General features: G+C 38.0%; 1 protein-coding gene across 11 annotated transcripts in view; it reads left to right on the top strand.

The window, feature by feature from the left end:
* MANBA (mannosidase beta) overlaps positions 1 to 20,341 on the top strand; it is a 167,172-nt gene that overhangs the window by 11,808 nt on the left and 135,023 nt on the right. For all 11 annotated transcript variants that reach the window (XR_010840973.1, XR_010840969.1, XR_010840977.1 and 8 more), the window contains 3 exons: positions 3,755 to 3,878; positions 11,767 to 11,942; positions 12,832 to 12,942. Coding sequence is in view for 1 of the 11 variants with exons in the window: in XM_059067307.2 (XP_058923290.1) it covers positions 3,755 to 3,878; positions 11,767 to 11,942; positions 12,832 to 12,942 (411 nt within the window). In the remaining 10 variants the exon portion in view is untranslated. The remainder of the gene's footprint in view (positions 1 to 3,754; positions 3,879 to 11,766; positions 11,943 to 12,831; positions 12,943 to 20,341) is intronic.

Below are 20,341 nucleotides of genomic sequence, written 5' to 3'. Positions count from 1 at the left end.
GCTCCCAGGGCTCCCTGTCTCACTGAATGGAATACCATTCGAAGCAGTCACTCAAGCCAGAAGCCTCAGAGTTATTTTTGATACCTCCCTGTATCTTATTTATTTATTTATTTATTTAGCGGTACGCGGACCTCTCACTGTTGTGGCCTCTCCCGTTGCGGAGCACAGGCTCCGGACGCGCAGGCTCAGCGGCCATGGCTCACGGGCCCAGCCGCTCCGCAGCACGTGGGATCTTCCCGGACCAGGGCACGAACCCGCGTCCCCTGCATCGGCAGGCGGACTCTCAACCACTGCGCCACCAGGGAAGCCCGAGTCTCTTTTTAAAAAGAGATCCGGAAGTCCTTTTGATGAGGTTGATGTTACCTTTTCCAGTAGTTCTTGAATCTGCTCTTTCTCTATTTCTACTCCCGTGCTTGGGTTCAATATATTATCATTTCTTGCATCAACTATTGCCCTGGTTGCCTCACTGCTACCCTATGACCTCGTTTGCCTTCCTGCAATTAATTTGCCAAGGAGCAGCCAGAATGTTCCTTTCAGAGAAAAATCAGAGTGCCCCCCCCTTTGTAAAACTCTTCAACAGTTTCTGGTTGCTTTTAGGCGAAAGTCCAAAGTTCTTAGTTCAGGCTGCCCCATGCCCACCGCTCCAGTCTTCTTCCCGTCTCTTCCCGTTGTTTTCTCTTAATTTCCTGGAATGCATCATATTCTCTTGCATCTTGAGGACTTTGCATATGCTGTTCCTTCTGAAAGGGATGCATTCACTTCCCTCTCCCCTAGGCACACTGGAGAAGTGGTACTCACCTTTCCGGTCTCCATATAACAGTCACTGTTATTTAGGGAAACTTGTCTTGACACCCATTCCTCCCCCTTTATATGTTCCCTGTCTATTGCCTTTGGATTTGTGACTGTTTGTTCAATGCCTCAGTTTCTTGCTATACTGTGAGTGCCGTAAGCAGGACTGTTTCTGTTTTGTATATTGATATACTTCCAGCCGGAAACATAGAAAGCACTTCAAAATATTTCTGAATAAGTGAAAACTTTTATTTGGAGAGATTGTATGAATAAGAGTGATTTGTAGCCCTTGCTGAGGAAAATAATCTGCCTTATAAGATGTTGAATATTTTTGCCTTCCTCCTTCTCTCTATCCCTAATAAAAGAATTATATATCTGAACTTAAAAACTCTCCAATAAACATCCCCAATATGGTTTTCATTCTGAGCATGAGAATCTGATAGTTAAGTGGTGATTTTATATGACGTAGATGCTGTGGTTTTATTTATTTATTCATTTATTATTTTTAAAAACATCTTTATTGGAGTATAATTGCTTTACAATGGCATGTTAGTTTCTGCTTTATAACAAAGTGAATCAGCTACATGTAAACATATATCCCCATATCTCCTCCCTCTTGCATCTCCCTCCCACCCTCCCAATCCCACCCCTCTAGGTGGTCACAAAGCACCGAGCTGATCTCCCTGTGCTACGCGGCTGCTTCCCACTAGCTACCTCTTCTACGTTTGGTAGTGTATATATGTCCATGCCACTCTCTCACTTTGTCCCAGCTTACCCTTCCCCCTCCCCGTGTCCTCAAATCCATTCTCTACCTCTGTGTCTTTATTCCTGTCCTGCCCCTAGGTTCTTCAGAACCGTTTTTTGTTTGTTTGTTTTTTTAGATTCCATATATATGTGTTAGCATATGGTGTTTGTTTTTCTCTTTCTGACATATTTCACTCTGTATGACAGTCTCTAGGTCCATCCACCTCACTACAAATAACTCAATTCCGTTTCTTTTTATGGCTGAGTAATATTCCATTGTATATATGTGCCATATCTTCTTTATCTATTCATCTGTTGATGGTGTGAAGTGTTTTTTATTCTTTATTTTTCTCTGTAATAGAAACTAAATTATCTCTGTTTTAGATAAATGCAGAGCTTAGGAAATAATAATAATAAATAAATAATAAATAAATAATTAATGAGAACAGTTTGGGCAAATCCTCAGGCTCTATCCTACAAGTGTTCCATTCAGGAAGATCTCAGTACTTCTTCTGGTGCTTGTTCTTTTTTAAAAGCTTAACTCATAGCCTCACAAAATTTAATTGACTGTGTTTTACAAATTTTTATTTTCTTTTAAGAAGAGGAAATTAGAAAAATTCTGCGCTGATCACCTGTGTTAGTGTCTAAATGCTGAACTGATTGTTTTTGGGCTGTAAGTTCAGAAACCAGGATTTCTGATTTCATACTGGAGGACATAGAGGTTGACAAGAAACTCTGGTTAGGGTTTCTTAAACTGTTGTATCTTTATCTTTCAATATGTTTCTTCATTCTTTATAGTTATTACATTTCAATAGAATAGTGGGTACAGAGATATTTGAGGGAAATTTAAAGAGTAACTATTGTGTTGCTTCAGTGTAATATGCTTTTGAAGAATAAATGTACATAATTAGATTTTATGGTCTCAGAACATTTCTGCCAAATGTAACTATGTTGCCTAGGTTGATAGATTAGTTATTGTTTTAGTTATCTATTGCTGTGTAACAATTATACCAAAACTTATCAGCTTAAAACAACATTTATTATCACGGTTTCTGTCAGACAGGAATGCAGGTGTGGCTTAGCTGGGTACCTCTGGCTCAGGGTCACTCATGAGGTTACTGGCAAGCTGTGGACCAGGGCTGCTGTCCCCTTAAGCCTGGATGGGGCCTACCTAAGCTCACCCATGTGGTTATTGGCAGGCCTCAGATGGGCTTCCAGGCTCACTCATGTGGCCTCTCTACAGAGCTGCCTTACAGCACGGCAGCTGACTTCCCCCTTGGCCAAGAGAGAGCTGAGAGAGCACCCAAAACAGAAGGTGCCCTCTCTTATAACCTAATTTTGGATGTGCTCTCACTGCTGTTGTATTCTGTTGGTTAGAAGTGTTTCATTAGGTCTAATCTGTACTCAAGGGAAGGGGATTACACAAGGACGTGAATACCAGGAGAGGATCATTTTGGGTCATTTTAGATGCTGTATATGGGACACACACATGCTATTATGGATTAATTCTGTACCCCTCAAATTTGTGTATTAAAGTACTAACCCTCAGTAAGGTCAAAATGTCACTCTATTTGGAGATGAGGTCTTTAAAGAGGTGATTCAGTTAAATGAGACCATTAGGATTAGTCCTGATCCAGTTTGGTTGATGTCCTTATAAGAAGAGGAAATTTGGGGCTTCCCTGGTGGCGCAGTGGTTGAGAATCCGCCTGCCGATGCAGGAAACACGGGTTCGTGCCCTGGTCCGGGAAGATCCCACATGCCGCGGAGCAACTAAGCCTGTGAGCCATGGCCGCTAGGCCTGCGCGTCCGGAGCCTGTGCTCCGCAACGGGAGAGGCCACAACAGTGAGAGGCCCGCATACCGCAAAAAAAAAAAAAAAAAAAAAAAAAAAAAAGAAGAGGAAATTTGGACAACAGAGGGAGACACTAGGGGCGTGTGTGTGTGTGTATAGAAAAGGCTATGTGAGGGCACAGTGAGAAGGTGGCCGTCTGTAAGCCCAGGAAACCAAACCTGCCAACACCTTGATCTTGGACTTCCCAGCCTCCAGAGCTATGCGAAAGTTAATTTCTATTGTTTAAGTGACCCAGTTTGTGGTATTTTGTTACGGCAGCCCTAGCAAACTAGTACACATGTACACAATATTTTAAAAGAAAAAGGTTTTCATAATGTTTAAGTTTCATGGTAATTAGAATCAATCTTCTTTTTTTCCCTTAAAATTACAGGCACAGTGTTCCTTTAGTTGGGACTGGGGGCCTTCCTTTCCTACCCAGGGCATCTGGAAAGATGTTAGAATTGAAGCCTATAATATTTGTCATCTGAACTACTTCACATTCACCCCCATATATGGTAAGCTAAGAGCTGTGATTTCTTGTTTTTCTTTTTTGAGCCTCCTCTATGTTATAAAAATTGGGTTTATAATTTGAATATATATATAGTTGGCCTTTGAACAACATGGGTTTGAACTGTGCGGGTCCACTTACGTGTGGAGTTTTTTCAACAAATACTACAGTACTACATGATCCGAGGTCTGTTGAATCCATCGATTCGGAACTGTGGATGTGGAGGGCTGACTTTGAGCATCAGTGGATGTTGGTATCTCCAGCAGGTCCTGGAACCAATCTGCTGTGGATACCGAGGGACAACTGTACTTTTCAGAGACTTATTTTAAAAAAAATTTTGGCACATTAATTTAGAAAAGTGAAAAATATGTACAAACTGATTTGTCATGAAAATTTTTATAAGATTACTTAATTAATTTGTTTTTGGCTGTGTTGGGTCTTCATTGCTGCACGCGGGCTTTCTTTAGTTGTGACGAGCGGGGCCTGCTCTATGTTGTGGTGCGCCGGCTTCTCATTGCCGTGGCTTCTCTTGTCGCAGAGCACGGGCTCTAGGCACGCAGGCTTCAGTAGCTGTGGTGCGCAGGCTCAGTAGTTGTGGCGCACGGGCTAGGCTGCTCCGCGGCATGTGGGATCTCCCTGGACCAGGGCGTGAACCTGTGTCCCCTGCATTGGCAGGTGGATTCTTAACCACTGCAACACCAAGGAAGTCCCTGTCATGAAAATTTACTGTATAAAGCAGTTCAGTAGGTGGGTACCTACCTTTTAACATATTCTGAAAAATAAAAAATGAGAGGAAGAAAGAAAGAAAGAAAAGAAAGGAAGGAGGGAGGGAGGGAGGGAAGGAAGCTCTGTTCTCTCAAGCTGTTTCTTAAAAGAATTTGGGCTGCTGGCTTGCACTCCGTTTTGCCGCCCCTGTAGTCACTTTCAAAACTCCATGGTGCTGAGTTCTTGGTTTGCTTAAATCATTGGGCTGACTTTCTGTCACTGCACATTTTCTCCTCTGAAGGCCATGACATACCAGCCTTGTTAAGAGTTGAAAATAAACTGGAAGAAAGGCAAGGCATTAAAGATCCTCTCATAAGGTAAAGAATACTACTTTTTCAGTTGAAAAGAGCATTGAAGAAAACCTCAGAAATCTCACAGATGTCAATGAATTGGTTAAAAACTCGTCAAATATTTGTTGAGTTCTTTGCCCAGCGCTGTGTGTATTTGGCATAGAAAAGAAGTATAATGTGTTTACTCATCCCTGCAAGTTGGTTGAGGTGGGGAGGGGAGATATAAACAATTATCAAGCCAAACTAGATTGTGTCATAGTCTTCAGGATGGCAGCCCCAGTAGTTCAGAAAACCAGAGATCAAAGGATTTGAGAAGTTAGGGGAATCAGGGTGAAGGTGGAGGCAAATCGTATTTTAAATGATAACTCATGATGCTCAGTCCAGTTCCGTGCAGGCCTAACCAGCTGAAGTCTGTAAGCCAGTCTGTGGTGTGTCCATACAAGAGTTCTGTTGTCTTTAGGGCCCTGGTGACCCTAGATTGCTCTTCAATGGAGCCAAATCTGTGTTTACTAAAGTCAGAAGACAAAAGCATATCAGAGATGGTTGATAATTGAGGAAGTTATTAGGTGCTGCTGGCATTTTTAAATGTTTAAAAGGCATTGGAAGATCTAGTGTAAATTGCACATACAAATGTGGCTGTTTAGAGCTTTCTAGTTTAGTGTTTCTCAAACTATTCTTCAGAGGCTCAACCTGAATTGAGCCTTGCTATGAAATCAAATACATAATGGTTCACTCCCCACCATCCCCACCCGTAATTTTTCTCAGGTGTATATAATAAAACCTAGTGTAAGAAGGGGTCTGATTTTTGCCAAAAGTTATTTATTTAATAGTTTTGAAGTTTAATCAGTGTTTTAGGTGGTTAACAAAAAGTGCTATGAGTTCCAGGTATCCTGATATCTGAAAAAATTTGAATAACACTGCTCTAGTTTAATTTAAACTTTTGAATATGAAGCTAAACATTTCTTTCTGATTATGAGTCATTAGGGTTCAGTTTATTCACCATTAGTGACTGGGCCAATTTTATTTGAATTAAATCAGTTTAAGTGATGCTTAAAATTTAATTTAGACGCAGTGTAATCAATTATCCATATCAACTACATTTTTGATGTTTTATGACTACAATATATTTTGTTCTTAAATAGGGAAAAATATGTTTCCTGTTCAGAAATGTGTCCTGTCCATATTAAGCAGTAATTCTTATATTTTTGATTAATTTTATAGATTTCAGTTTGGTTACTTGATGTAATAGAGAAAATTGAAACATAAACTTGTGAAAGCATTAGGAGAGGAACTTCCTTTAGGATTTTTTCAGAATTTGTTTTTTTCAGTTTGTATTTGGAAGATAGCAATCATTACTGAAATCAATAGAAACTTAGAAGTTGAAAATAATAGAGAATAAACTAATATATTCTGGATACTTTTTGCATTTATTTGGTACACAGTTTGAGGCAGGCATTGAGAGTTACTAAACATTTTTGAAAAGGATTAGTTCATAATCAGAAGTAGATACATATAAATACATATAATTTTTATTTAAAATCAAATACAGTATTCATTTTTAAAATTTAAGTGTGAAATGAGGTTAGTCAAAACTAATGCAAGCAGTGGCTAATCTCTGTATAATTGTACTACAGATAGTTTGTATTTTATTCTTCTAAATTTTTATATTGAGCCTATATTGTCTCTATAATAAGGGAAGAAAGCAGTTAAACTAATCTAGTATCTAGTAATTTCAGCCAGCTTATTATGAAAGGCTAAACTACTTTGACTTTGTGGCACTTTCTGCTTTCTGCCTATTGAGGCTAGAAGAAAATAACCTTTTTGCTTTTCCAAATGTTTAATTTATTTCTTAATTTAAAATTAGTGAGTTTAACTGTAAAGATCAAGTGACCAACCATAGTTCCCCAATTTAATTGTATAAAATATGACAGAAAAAAGGCTATTAGACTTTTAAAAACTAACTTGAAATTTTTGTGAATTAATTTTCTTTATGTATGTATATATATATATATATATTTATATATATAATTTTTCTTTTCTGCATTCTTAATCCTTAGCATAATGGTTTCTAAACTTTTGTACTTTTGAATATCCTTTGGTCATTTGTTTGATTTTGCCCTAACCTCAGCTTCCTAAATGATTTTCACATATTCTTAATATTTAAGGTAATAAAAGCAAATTTATATTTGGAAAAAATACTGAGGTTAAAGGGAAACAAGAGTTACTCTCATTATCTCTTAGACTCTTGCCATTTATCTGGGTTTTGAGAGATACCAATTTATTGATGTGACTTTCTCTAAAACGTCATTAGAAAATATTTATTTGAATGTGTGTATGTATGTGTGTGAGAGAGATAGAGAGACGTATATTCATTTATTGATCATCTCCATGCTAAGTCTTTCATATTTGTAATCTGATGTAAATTGTTCATATTAGGCCCTAAAATTTGTTAGGGAGGGATGGTTGTCTAGTTTTATGAACTTTTCTTAAGGTTACATAGACATATTAAGTCCAAATATATAATAAGTATGTTCTGATGAAACACTGCATTATTTAATCTTCTGTTACCACAGTTAGAAAGAAATAAAATAGAGATGTTTTTCAACATGTAAATCTTCCTGTTGAGCTGAAGTGAGCTGTGGATCTTTGACCTGTGCTTGGGCAATTCCATCCCTCAGAGATGCTGCCTTCCCAACTGTATCCACATTTACTTGCTGCCTTAGCCTAAAGCACTCCATCTCTTCATTCTTGAAGACATAGCCTTTGAGTTGGAAGAGTGGGCCTAGCTCCTAGCCTGCCCAACAGTGGCCTTTATTGAAGGTCATTGCTGCCCTTTGCTTACAGCTTAATATAGAGAATATAATATTACAATGTAGCAAAGATTTGTCAATCTTGCTTAGTGTCTTGTTTAATGCATTCCTTTTTGAATGCAAGCATGCATTCATTTTTTTCTTACATCATTTTGAATCACTTTTTCATTACCCATAAAATGACAGTATTCACCCTCGAAAATATATTTATGGGTAGGTAGGTTGCTTGAATAATCTCTGACTAGCTGCCTTGTTGTGTAAATCGATTTTTTTTTTTTTCTCTAGAACTTACCAATTTATGTTGTTTGGTGGGGGGGGGTGGGATTTTGCTTTGTGTCTGTTTTGTTTTGATTTCATCTTTGAGGATTTTGTCCTGCTGAATAGGCAAGGAGATCTTGCTGCTTGGGAAAGAAGGGGAAAACAGCTGTTGTAACTAACTGTAAGCCTGCTTTTCTGGCTAATGCAAGCTGTTAGCTCTTTGAAAAGCAGCTACTGTAGCCTGTCCTCTAATTCTGGCAGGAGCATAGGGATATATCCCGTGTTTGAATTTCAGCATTCTGTGGCTCATTGTCATTTCTGTTCCTTCAAATGCACAAGACTATCTCTTCCTTGCAGCTTTGCATCACCTGTGAAAGATGCAAGGTGACGTGAGCAGGCAGGAGGAGGAGCTGGGAGGAGCTCAGCAGGGCTAATCAAGGCAGCCATGTCTGAATAGCTTGCCCCCCAGTGAGATGAAGCATCTTTTTCATCTTACATAAGCAGTCCATCAACGTTTGCAGATCCATCCCATGCTGACCTGAGTGTTCTTCCATGTCCCTGCTGGTTCTCAGCCCTTCAAATGCCATCCTGTATTCTTAACTGTGACCTTCGGGTATATCTTGTTTCTTTACGTAGATTCAACATCTTTGCTCTTTGTGATTGGGGTATAATTTATAGTGCCTGTCAAGTTTCACAGACAGTAATTATTCAAGAAATCTATTTCCACTGTTTGGCAGAAATGCTCACTTAACTGTTGTCATGCCTTTGTCAGGTAGTTTAGGTTACAAAGATAGTATTTTGACAAATGGAGGAACTGTGGCACCATGTAATTATGCATTTAGTGGAAGGTCAGACACATTCTTTATGTTTGTAGATTTCAGTGTTTTTTCTTTTTTACAAAGACGCTCATATTAAGAGGCTAATACTTTATGGTTACAGTCCCTTCAAATGCTTTGTTTCACATTATATGTATTTGCTATTAGGACTTAGGATTCTGAAGGACACCTTTGCTTTTGGTCTTCTTCATTATTTCATATGCAAATTTCAATCTGTGCGTGCCTGCCAGTGTCTTTCTTTTTGATAGGCGCGTCTGTGGGAGATGCATGGAAGGTAGAGAGCACTGGAGTTAGGAAACCTGGACCCTTGTCCTGTCCACTGGCTCAGGAGCTTTGAGCTAGTTCTGCAGTCAAGGCCTCAAATACCACGACTGCAAAGTAACTAGGAGATGGCCAAGTTTCTTTTGCCTCTAACATTCCACGGTTCTTTCCCTGTGTTTGTAAATTACAGCACGCATTACAGCCTAGTGAGGGTATAAGTGTGGAAGAACCAGTTTGTTTTGAAGCTAGATATATGATTAAATGAAGGTACTGATATTTGAGGCTTAATTACAATCAGTTAAAGCAAGGCTTAAGGTGTAGTTTGAGAGTAAGTCTTTCTGTAGTTATGGACACACTTGAATTAATGTAACTCAGCCGTCTTCTTATTTTTCTACTTCCATGTCTTCCTATACGTTTTTTTTTTTTCCTCTTAGACAACTGAATAAAGCTGTTTTTTGTTTTTTGTTTATTTTTATTTTTTTATTTTTATTTTTTTTGCGGCACGCGGGCCTCTCGCTGTTGTGGCCTCTCCCATTGCGGAGCATAGGCTCCGGACGCGCAGGCTCAGAGGCCATGGCTCACGGGCCCAGCCGCTCCGCGGCATGTGGGATCTTCCCAGACCGGGGCACGAACCCGTGTCCCCTGCATCCGCAGGCGGGCTCTCAACCACTGCGCCACCAGGGAAGCCCCTAAAGATATTAAAGACAGATTAGAATGGCCTTTTTTGGGGAAATATATTAGGGTAGAGATCAGCAAACTTTTTCGGTAAAGGATCAGGTAGTGAATATTTTAGCTTTTGGGGCCATATGGCCTTTGTTGCAGTTATTCAACTCTGCCTTTGTAGCATGAAGGCAACCGAAGACAATATGTAAAATGTGAGCATGGCTGCTGTCTGGCCTGCTGGGCTGCCATGACAAAATACCAAAGACTGGTCGGCTTCAACCACAGAAATTGACTTCTCACAGTTCTGGAAGCTGGGAAGTCCAAGATGAAGGTGCTGGCTGATTTGGTTTGTGTTGAGGGCCTGCTTCCTGGCTTGTAGATGGCCAGTTTTCTAGTTGTGTTCTCACATGGTTGGGGGCTGAGGGGGTGTGCGGGGAGAGAGAGAGAAAGAAAGAAATTGATCTCTTCCTCTTCTTATAAGGCTACTGTCCTATCAGAATAGGACCCTACCCTTATAAACTCATTTAACCTAATTACCTCCTAAAAAACCCTATCTCCAGATAGAATCACATTAGGGGTTAGGGCTTCAACATATGAATTTTGGGGGGAATGATACAATTCAGTCCATAGCATCTGTGTTCCAATAAAATTTTATTTATAAAAATAGGAGGTGGTCCAGATTTGGCTCAAGGACCATAGTTTGCTAGCCTGTGGTCTAGAGGGAATCAAACACTTCAGAAAGTAGACTAGGTGAACTATCAGCATACTTCTAGTTCACCAGTTTTGTGAATCTGTGCTGTTTTGGTCAAAGACTCAGCCAAAGGACCTATTTGATGTCTATCATAGCTTGACATCATTAAATGTTCTCCTATATAATAAGATCCTCTCCCCACTGTAAAAATCCTGAGCACCACCAAGATGTGGTTTGGGGGAAATTATTTGGATTGAGTTGGCAGAATTTAGAGGTTAAATGTTTTAGAGGTCTCTAGTTTTAGACTGTCTTGGTTCACATCTGCCACTTACTAGCTGTGTGATCTTGGGCAAGTTAATTTCTGCATCTCAGTTTTCTCATTTATAAAATGATGATAGTAGTGGAATTTACCTTATAGCAATGGTGTGATGCTTAAATAAGTTAATGCATGTTGAGAGCATAAAACAATGCCTGGCTCATAGTAAGTTCTTGGTAAATGTTATCTATTATTATTTCTTGAAATAAGAGATAGTAAGGGAAACCAGAGGGAATATGATTTCGAGTTAAAGGTGAGGTAGCTGTCAAAGATTTAGGGATGTTTTAGCAAATAAACGGCTTTGGATCAGATTGGAGTGTGTGCTTCTGTTTAAGAACAATAAAAATGTGGTAAAGGGAATATGAATATTTTTCTAAACAACCTTTAATTCTCCTATCCTAGTATTATCACACGTTCGTACTTGTCCACATCCCATTAGACCCTTAGCTCCTGAGGGCAGGGGCCATGTTTATTTACCCTGGTGACTGTTTAAGTCCCATCACTTAGCAAAGAACATGGCACTTAGATGGTTCTCAGTACACATTTCTTGGATAAATAATTACATTTAAAATGCATCTTTATTTTTTCCACATCGGATTAATTCTAACACATCTAAGTTTATAACTTATTATATGGCTTAAAAACCCTCAGTATTTTTACTTTATAAAAAGGAACAAGCAAGTATGTTTGATAAATCAAGACTGATAAATCTTGGAAGATTTATGTTATCTTTTCATTTGTAATTTTCTATTTGTGCCATATTTATAAAGTTTTTGTGACTTATGATTATAATATTTTTAGAGTAGAAGTATATATAAAATATAATTTTGGTTATTCTTCTTCAGAATTAAGGATTAAACTCTAAACATTAAAAGAGAATTTTCACTGAACTTTTGATCAGGATTGTATTTGTGGAGCATTTATAGTTTAGAAGCTGCTTTGGTCTTTTTTTCAGTGAATCCTACATAATATATATGTATTTTTTCTTTTCTCTTTATTCGTTAGATAACAATATCCAGGAGTGGAATCTTGAAATAGAGTCTTCTTTTGATGTTATCAATTCAAAGCCAGTTTTGGGTCAAGCGATTATAGCCATCCCTGAATTAAAAATACAACAGACAAACAGCGTTGAACTTCATCCTGGGGAAAGGATTGTTAAACTCTTTGTGAAAATTGACAAGGTGAATGATGATACTTCCTGAGAAGCACTAAGATGAAAAGCAGTGTTGTTCAAAAAAAAATGCTTAGAAAGAAGGACCTGAGTATTAAAGAAAAGTGTACTTTTTCCATTTTTTCTTTACTTTTAATCTTTTATATATTTTGTGTGTGTGCAAGCTAAGGAATGATTTTCCCAAATTTTAAGATTAAGAAAACGGAGGTTACGTGATTAATTTGGCATCCTCGCCTCTCAAAAAGTCAGGTGTGTTATATTTTAATTTTTCTGCAGTATTTGGAGTATCCTAAATCCAAATTATGTTCTAAGCATCATACTTAAATGCTGTGATTATTTTTGGTATTTGTAAACTATTTTGAATATTGGTACTTATTCTACATACAGAATTCTAATTCTAAACTTACGATCTTTCGTAAGTAGAAGTGGACTGGATTTTACCTTTTCTTTTTCCTTTTCTTATTCCTCTAATTGACAATTGTGAGCTGAAAAGGATAGAGCAAATCAGCATTCAGTAACTGTTCAGATAAAGTAAGAACTCAAAACACTTTTCTAGTTCTGGGCTTGAAAGAAGAGTTAACCTCAAAGTCCAATTCTAAATGTTAAGAATGTAGAATAAATGTTAGCTGAGTGTTGCAATGGGAAGAGCTGTTTTTTTGAATGCCCATGTTGTTTTGTTCTTTCCCTTCCCTTCTGGTATATTAATCCATGCTAAACTCCTAGCATGTTGATTTTTAAATATTATCTATGGATTGGTATAATTTGGCATAATACAGGGAGGGAGATTTATATTGCTCTGTGCTTGTCTATGAGAAATTGATGTGATGCTCTGAATTACTGTATTATTTTACTGAAAATATGCTACAGATTACTTAGACTGACGTATTATTTTTTAAAAGAGTGTTACTATAGAAACTTGGTGGCCTCATGGACATGGAAACCAGACTGGGTACAACATGACAGTTCTTTTTAAGCTGGATGGAGGCTTAAGTTTTGAAAAATCAGCTAAGGTAAGCAAATACTTTAAGATATTTTGTGAAAAAAAGTATATTTCTTGTTAAAATAGCAATACAGATCTTTGTAGGAAAAGAAGAAACCAACAAAACTTCTGCAACCCCACCACTCAGAGATAATTAGTAGTAATAGTTATAGGCATTCAAAAGCTTCTGGTATGTGTATATTTATATTTTTTAATGGACCAGACTTTGCACATTATTTTATTTATAAATATTCTCCTACTGTGTTTTAAATTGTCCTTTATATCAAACTAATAGATATATATAATTTTACAACTCAAATATTACTACAAGTTCATATGAAAAATAGAATCTCTTGTCCATCCAACCCTTTCTGTTCCTATTTCCTACTCCTCAGAATCAATAATTTTTAACTTTTACTTATACGTTCTGCTGATTACCTTCATTTCTCCAAATAACGTGCTTCTACTAGTGTTTTCTAATTTTTCAGTTTTGTATATTATCTGTTGACTTCAGACCTAGAGGATAAGAAACCTACATGATTCTCTCTGATGACTCCTGCTTGGCCCCCAATGTATACATTTTGCCTCCCTCTACTCTCCCAATGTATTCATATGGCCATTTTTTGTTAACTCAATATTCAGTTTTTATATTGTTATATTATGAAAATACTATTCAAAGCTGAACCACATGGTATCCTAAAATTATATTTTCTTTCTTGTGCAACTTTCTGTTTTCCTCAGAGTTAATAATTGCTTCATGGTTCCGGTTGCTTTGTTTTCCCTTTTACTTCCTCTAAATCATATACAAACTCTCTAACATACCTTTTAAATTAAGTCACACTCACCTGGTAATCTGTCCACTGTTTATTATTACTATTATTTTTCCTTTAATTTTTGTTATTTTTTGAAACTCTCTCTCCTAGAGCCATTTTCTCATCTCCCTGATCTTGCTTGGTTACTCTCTAGACCTTCTACTTAACTGTTGTCCTGAAACTTCATTTTATTATCATTCTAGGAATTCCTATCATCTGTCTTCTAGGAGTTCTAGGTATTTCCTTCATCTTTCTCATGGATTAAACATGGAATCCTGTTTCTTTGGACTCATGTTTCTCTCTCTCTTTTTGATTCTCTACTTTTGGTGAAACACTTTCTCCAATAGATTCCTGAGAATGTGTTGTAGATAAAATGTAATTACATTCTAATTTCTGTTTTCTTGTATAGACCTGTTTGTGTTTGCTTCTGGAAGCTTTTAGGATTTCACTATCTTTGATAATCTAATATTTGAAAATTTGAAAATGAGTAGATTGTTGTTGTTGTGATAGTGATTTTGTGGACTCCTCAATCTGGAAATTTTCTTGTATTGTATTGTTTATCTTTTTTCATTCATTATTTTTGTTCTATTTTTCTGGTACAATTATTAATCAGATTGGACCTCATAGACTGAGAAATATTCTTAGATTTCCCCTTTATATTCCATCTTGTCTTCTTATTCTATATTCTGGGAGATTTACTTGATTTTATCTTACATTTTAAAATTAGATATACTTTTGTTATCACTTAAAATTTTTTTTAAGTTTTTTGTTATTTTATTTTAAAAATTGCATCCTATTTGTATTTCATGGTTATAATGTCTCTCATTTCTCTTAGAATCTTAACTAATATTCTAAGTAGTTTTAAAGTTTTCTTTGCATTGTTTTTGTTTTCCACATTCCTTGATTCTTCTACTTGTTTCAGTATCTGTCTTTTACATTAGAGTCTTTCCTGGAATATCAGTTACTCTTGGTGTCAATTCATTCTGAAGATTAAGCACAAAAATGCAGATGAGAAGCCCTGTATGAGCCTCAGTGTTCAGTATTCAGGTGGAAAACCAGCTTTATAATGTGGTGATGCCCACATGTCTGTAGCTATAGATCTTCTCTGTGTGAGTGTGTGTGTGTGTGTGTGTGTGTGTGTGTGTGTGTGTGTGTGTGTGTGTGTGTGTGTTTAGCCTTGCCAGTGAGGCCATTCTCCTATCTCTTGTCTGGGGAGTATAAGACTAGTTGTTATCATTCAGGGAGTCTAGTGGCAGAAAGGGATTAAAGTTCTGACCATCAAACATAGTTTCATCAGTTCTCCCCCTCACACTGTGCTTGTGTCCTCAAACCTCTTTGATTCTGAGAGGCAAAATGATAGGTGAGCTTCAGGACCCCTCCTCCAATCAATATACTTAAGTTCTACTTTTGGAATGAGAACTTCTAAGTCACTATACATAAAACTGCATCTTTAGGTTACTTTAAACATTCTAAAATTGAGTTCAGGGTTGGAATTGGAGCTATCTAGAGAAAGCAGTGGAGAAAAATAGCCTCTGTCCTTTAATGCTCTCAAAGTACCTTTAGAGAAGGACCAATCGCCCCCTACCCTGAATCTACCAGGAACTGATATTTAAAACAAAATACAATAAACATGTTTCCCCCTGAAGATATAACCATCTGTTTTGCCTCTAAATCTATGAACAAGCCTTATGGTAACCTCAGTTAGAGGATACTGAAGGTCACAATTTGACTTTAGTCTAAAGAAATGACGAGGTCCTGCCGAGTTTGGGATACAGCACTAAGGATTGGAAAGAACTGCAGTTTGGCTGCTTATTTAGTCCTTCAAATGCCATTTCTATGTATGTATAATGGGACAGTAAAGATGAGGTAACTTGAACCTGGCTTATGATAGTGTTTAGTAAGTAGAAGCAATATTAATCCCTTTCAGAGATTTCTTCTTTCCCCTTACAGCAACCTTTGGTGTTTGCAGTTGGCTGTGGTTGTACTCTGGTGTCAACTTCCATTTGGTATTACCTCTTCTGTGGGCCAGACACCATGCTCAGTTTGGAGCTATACCCTTCAGGAACTCATTTTCTGTTTTTCCTTTGTTTAATTATGCTCTGTATTTTCTGAGGCACTGTGAGTGTATGTGTGTCCATAGTGTATACAGGGAGAATGTCCTAGAGCTGTTTAAAGAGCCAAGACTTTCCCTCTCATTCTAACTCTCTTGGCAGAAGATGTGTGCTCCGTCACATGTTAAGTTTCTTGTGAGTCATCTTCATGAAAGGGTGAAAAAGAATGAGTCATTCCAACTTATCAAAGAGAAAGGAGAGGAACTTCTGGGTTGTTTTGTTTGTGGGAAACAATTCTGTTTCAATTCAGGCTAATATGGTTGCATTATTGTTTATTACATATAAAGATGCCACTCTTGGAATTGCTCAGTAACAGGAGTGAAGGAAGATGTATTGCTCCACTCCTTGTGTTAATGCATGTCTGTGAAATGCACCCTTTGGCTGTGGCTGTTGTAGAGTTTGTTATTTTTGAAGCTCATTCATTCACTAAATACTTAGGGAGCATCTACTGCATTTCCACCATTTTGCTAGGCTCTAGTGATAGATCAGTGAATAAGACACCCTGTCCATTTCTTTCTGAGATATTATTAAAATTAATAATTCAGCTGGGAAATTAAACAAGCAATTGCAATAAAGTGTGATAAGCACTCTAGAGGAATATAGAGCACTGTGTGAGTACGGAGCAGGGGCATCCTGGGAAGATTCCCAGAGAAGGTGATAGCTGTCTCCTGGGGCTTAAGTAGAATTTGACCATGAAGTGTAGCAAAGAGGCAGAGGGACAGTAGTATGTCAGGCCCAGGGACACAAAGGAGAATTGTGTGTTTGCAGAGGTGAAAGAAATTTCAGTGTGGCTGTGTTTGAGTTTGAAGTAGAACCGGGATGTTGTAAAGGTAGGCTAGGGCAAGATCCCCCAGAGCCTAGTAAGCCATGTGAAGGAACTAGACTGTCCTGAGGACAGCGGGGATTCTTTGAAGGGTTTTAAGGAGAGAGCACTGATCATATTTGTTCTACAAAGATTGTGTAGATCAGATTGGAAGAATGACAGGAGTGGGAGGCCAGTCAGAAGACTATGGTGATAATTCAGGCACAAGATGATGATTGCTTGGACTGTGGAATTGCTGAGGAGATAGATTTGAGAGAGATTTTGGAGGTAAAACCACCAGGCTTGATGATGTGTAGGGAGAGGGGAGAAGGATGCGTTAGAAATGATTCTTGTTGGATTCTGTTTGCTAATATTTTGTTGAGGATTTTTGCATCTATGTTCATCAGTGATATTGGCCTGTAGTTTTCTTTCTTTGTGACGTCTTTGCCTGGTTTTGGTATCAGGGTGATGTTGGCCTCATAGAATGAGTTTGGGAGTGTTCCTCCCTCTGCTATCTGTTGGAAGAGTTTGAGAAGGATAGGTGTTAGCTCTTCTCTAAATGTTCGGTAGAATTCGCCTGTGAAGCCATCTGGTCCTGGGCTTTTGTTTGCTGGAAGATTTTTAATCACAGTTTCAATTTCAGTGCTTGTGATTGGTCTGTTCATATTTTCTATTTCTTCCTGGTTCAGTCTCGGCAGGTTGTGCATTTCTAAGAATGTGTCCATTTCTTCCAGGTTGTCCATTTTATTGGCATACAGTTGCTTGTAGTCACCTCTAATAATCTTTTGTATTTCTGCAGTGTCAGTTGTTACATCTCCTTTTTCATTTCTAATTCTATTGATTTGAGTCTTCTCCCTTTTATTCTTGATGAGTCTGGCTAATGGTTTATCAATTTTATTTATCTTCTCAAAGAACCAGCTTTTAGTTTTATTGATCTTTGCTATTGTTTCCTTCACTTCTTTTTCATTTATTTCTGATCTGATCTTTATGATTTCTTTCCTTCTGCTAAATTTGGGGTTTTTTTGTTCTTCTTTCTCTAATTGCTTTAAGTGCAAAGTTAGGTTGTTTATTCGAGATGTTTCCTGTTTCTTAAGGTATGATTGTATTGCTATAAACTTGCCTCTTAGAACTGCTTTTGCTGTATCCCATAGGTTTTGGGTCGTCGTGTCTCCATTGTCATTTGTTTCTAAGTATTTTTTGATTTCCTCTTTGATTTCTTCAGTGATCACTTCGTTATTAAGTAGTGTATTGTTTAGCCTCCATGTGTTTGTATTTTTTACAGATCTTTTCCTGTAATTGATATTTAGTCTCATAGCGTTGTGGTCGGAAAAGATACTTGATACGATTTCAATTTTCTTAAATTTGCCAAGGCTAGATTTGTGACCCAATATATGATCAATCCTGGAGAATGTTCCATGAGCACTTGAGAAAAATGTGTATTCTGTTGTTTTTGGATGGAATGTCCTATAAATATCAATTAAGTCCATCTTGTGTAATGTATCATTTAAAGCTTGTGTTTCCTTATTTATTTTCATTTTGGATGATCTGTCCATTGGTGAAAGTGGGGTGTTAAAGTCCCCCATTATAATTGTGTTACTGTCGATTTCCCCTTTTAAGGCTGTTAGTATTTGCCTTATGTATTGAGGTGCTCCTATGTTGGGTGCATAAATATTTACAATTGTTATATCTTCTTCATGGATCGATCCCTTGATCATTATGTAGTGTCCTTCTTTGTCTCTTGTAATAGTCTTTATTTTAAAGTCTATTTTGTCTGATATGAGAATTGCTACTCCAGCTTTCTTCTGATTTCCATTTGCATGGAATATCTTTTTCCATCCCCTTACTTTCAGTCTGTATGTGTCCCTAGGTCTGAAGTGGGTCTCTTGTAGACAGCATATATATGGGTCTTGTTTTTGTATCCATTCAGCCAGTCTGTGTCTTTTGGTGGGAGCATTTAATCCATTTACATTTAAGGTAATTATCGATATGTATGTTCCTATTACCATTTACTTAATTGTTTCGGGTTGTTCTTGTAGGTCTTTTCCTTCTCTTGTGTTTCTTGCCTAGAGAAGTTCCTTTAGGATTTGTTGTAGAGCTGGTTTGGTGGCACTGAACTCTCTCAGCTTTTGCTTGTCTGTAAAGGTTTTAATTTCTCCATCAAATCTGAATGAGATCCTTGCTGGGTAGAGTAATCTTGGTTGTAGGTTTTTTTCCTTCATCACTTTAAATATGTCCTGCCACTCCCTTCTGGCTTGTAGAGTTTCTGCTGAAAGATCAGATGTTAATCTTATGGGGATTCCCTTGTGTGTTATTTGTTGTTTTTCCCTTGCTGCTTTTAATATGTTTTCTTTGTATTTAATTTTTGACAGTTTGATTATTATGTGTCTTGGCGTGTTTCTCTTTGGGTTTATCCTGTATGGAACTCTCTGTGCTTCCTGGACTTGATTGACTATTTCCTTTCCTATATTAGGGAAGTTTTCAACTATAATCTCTTCAAATATTTTCTCAGTCCCTTTCTTTTTCTCTTCTTCTTCTGGGACCCCTATAATTCGAATGTTGGTGCGTTTAATGTTGTCCCAGAGGTCTCTGAGACTGTCCTCAGTTCTTTTCATTCTTTTTTCTTTCTTCTGCTCTGCAGTAGTTATTTCCACTATTTTATCTTCCAGGTCACTTATCCGTTCTTCTGCCTCAGTTATTCTGCTATTGATCCCATCTAGAGTATTTTTCATTTCATTTATTGTGTTGCTCATCGTTTCTTGCTTCCTCTTTATTTCTTCTAGGTCCCTGTTAACTGTTTCTTGCAAATTGTCTATTCTATTTCCAAGATTTTGCATCATCTTCACCATCATTATTCTAAATTCTCTTTCAGGTAGATTGGCTATTACCTCTTCATCTGTTAGGTCTGGTATGTTTTTATCTTGCTCCTTCATCTGTTGTGTGTTTTTCTGTCTTGTCATTTCGCTTATCTTACTGTGTTTGGGGTCTCCTTTTTGCACGCTGCAGGTTCGTAGTTCCTGTTGTTTTTGGTGGCTGTCCCCAGTGGCTAAGGTTGGTTCAGTGGGTTGAGTAGATTCCCTGGTTGAGGGGACTAGTGCCTCTGTTCTGGTGGATGAGGCTGGATCTTGTCTTTCTGGTGGGCAGGTCCTCGTCTGGTGGTGTGTTTGGGGATGTTGGTAACCTTATTATGATTTTAGGCAGCCTCTCTGCTAATGGATGGGGCTGTAGACCTGTCTTGCTCTTTGTTGGGGATAGGGTGTCCAGCACTGTTCTTTGCTGGTCCTTGAGTGAAGCTGGGTCTTGGTGTTGAGATGGAGATCTCTGGGAGATTTTCGCCGTCTGATATTACGTGGAGCTGGGAGGTCTCTTGTGGACTAGTGTCTTGAGGTTGGTTCTCCCACCTCAGGGACACCGCCCTGGTGCCTGGCTGGGGCGCCAAGAACCTTTAATCCACACGGCTCAAAATAAAAGGTAGAGTAAATAGAAAGGAAAGAAAAGGAAGGAAGGAGGGAGGGAGGGAAGGAAGGAAGAAAGGAAGGAAGAAATGAAGGAAGGAAGCAAGAAAGGAAGGAAGGAAGGTGCAGAGGAAGAAAGGGAGGAAGGAAGAGAGGAAGGGAGGAAAGAAGGGGGGAAGGAAGGAAGAAAGGAGGGAAGGAGGGAAGAAAGGAAGGAAGAAAGGGAGAAGACAGAGTAGTATAAAGTATAGTT

This window comes from Kogia breviceps, chromosome 6 (genome assembly GCF_026419965.1).
Source record: "Kogia breviceps isolate mKogBre1 chromosome 6, mKogBre1 haplotype 1, whole genome shotgun sequence".
Taxonomy (NCBI): Eukaryota; Metazoa; Chordata; class Mammalia; order Artiodactyla; family Physeteridae; genus Kogia; species Kogia breviceps.
This window is presented reverse-complemented; position numbering and strand designations above follow the sequence as displayed.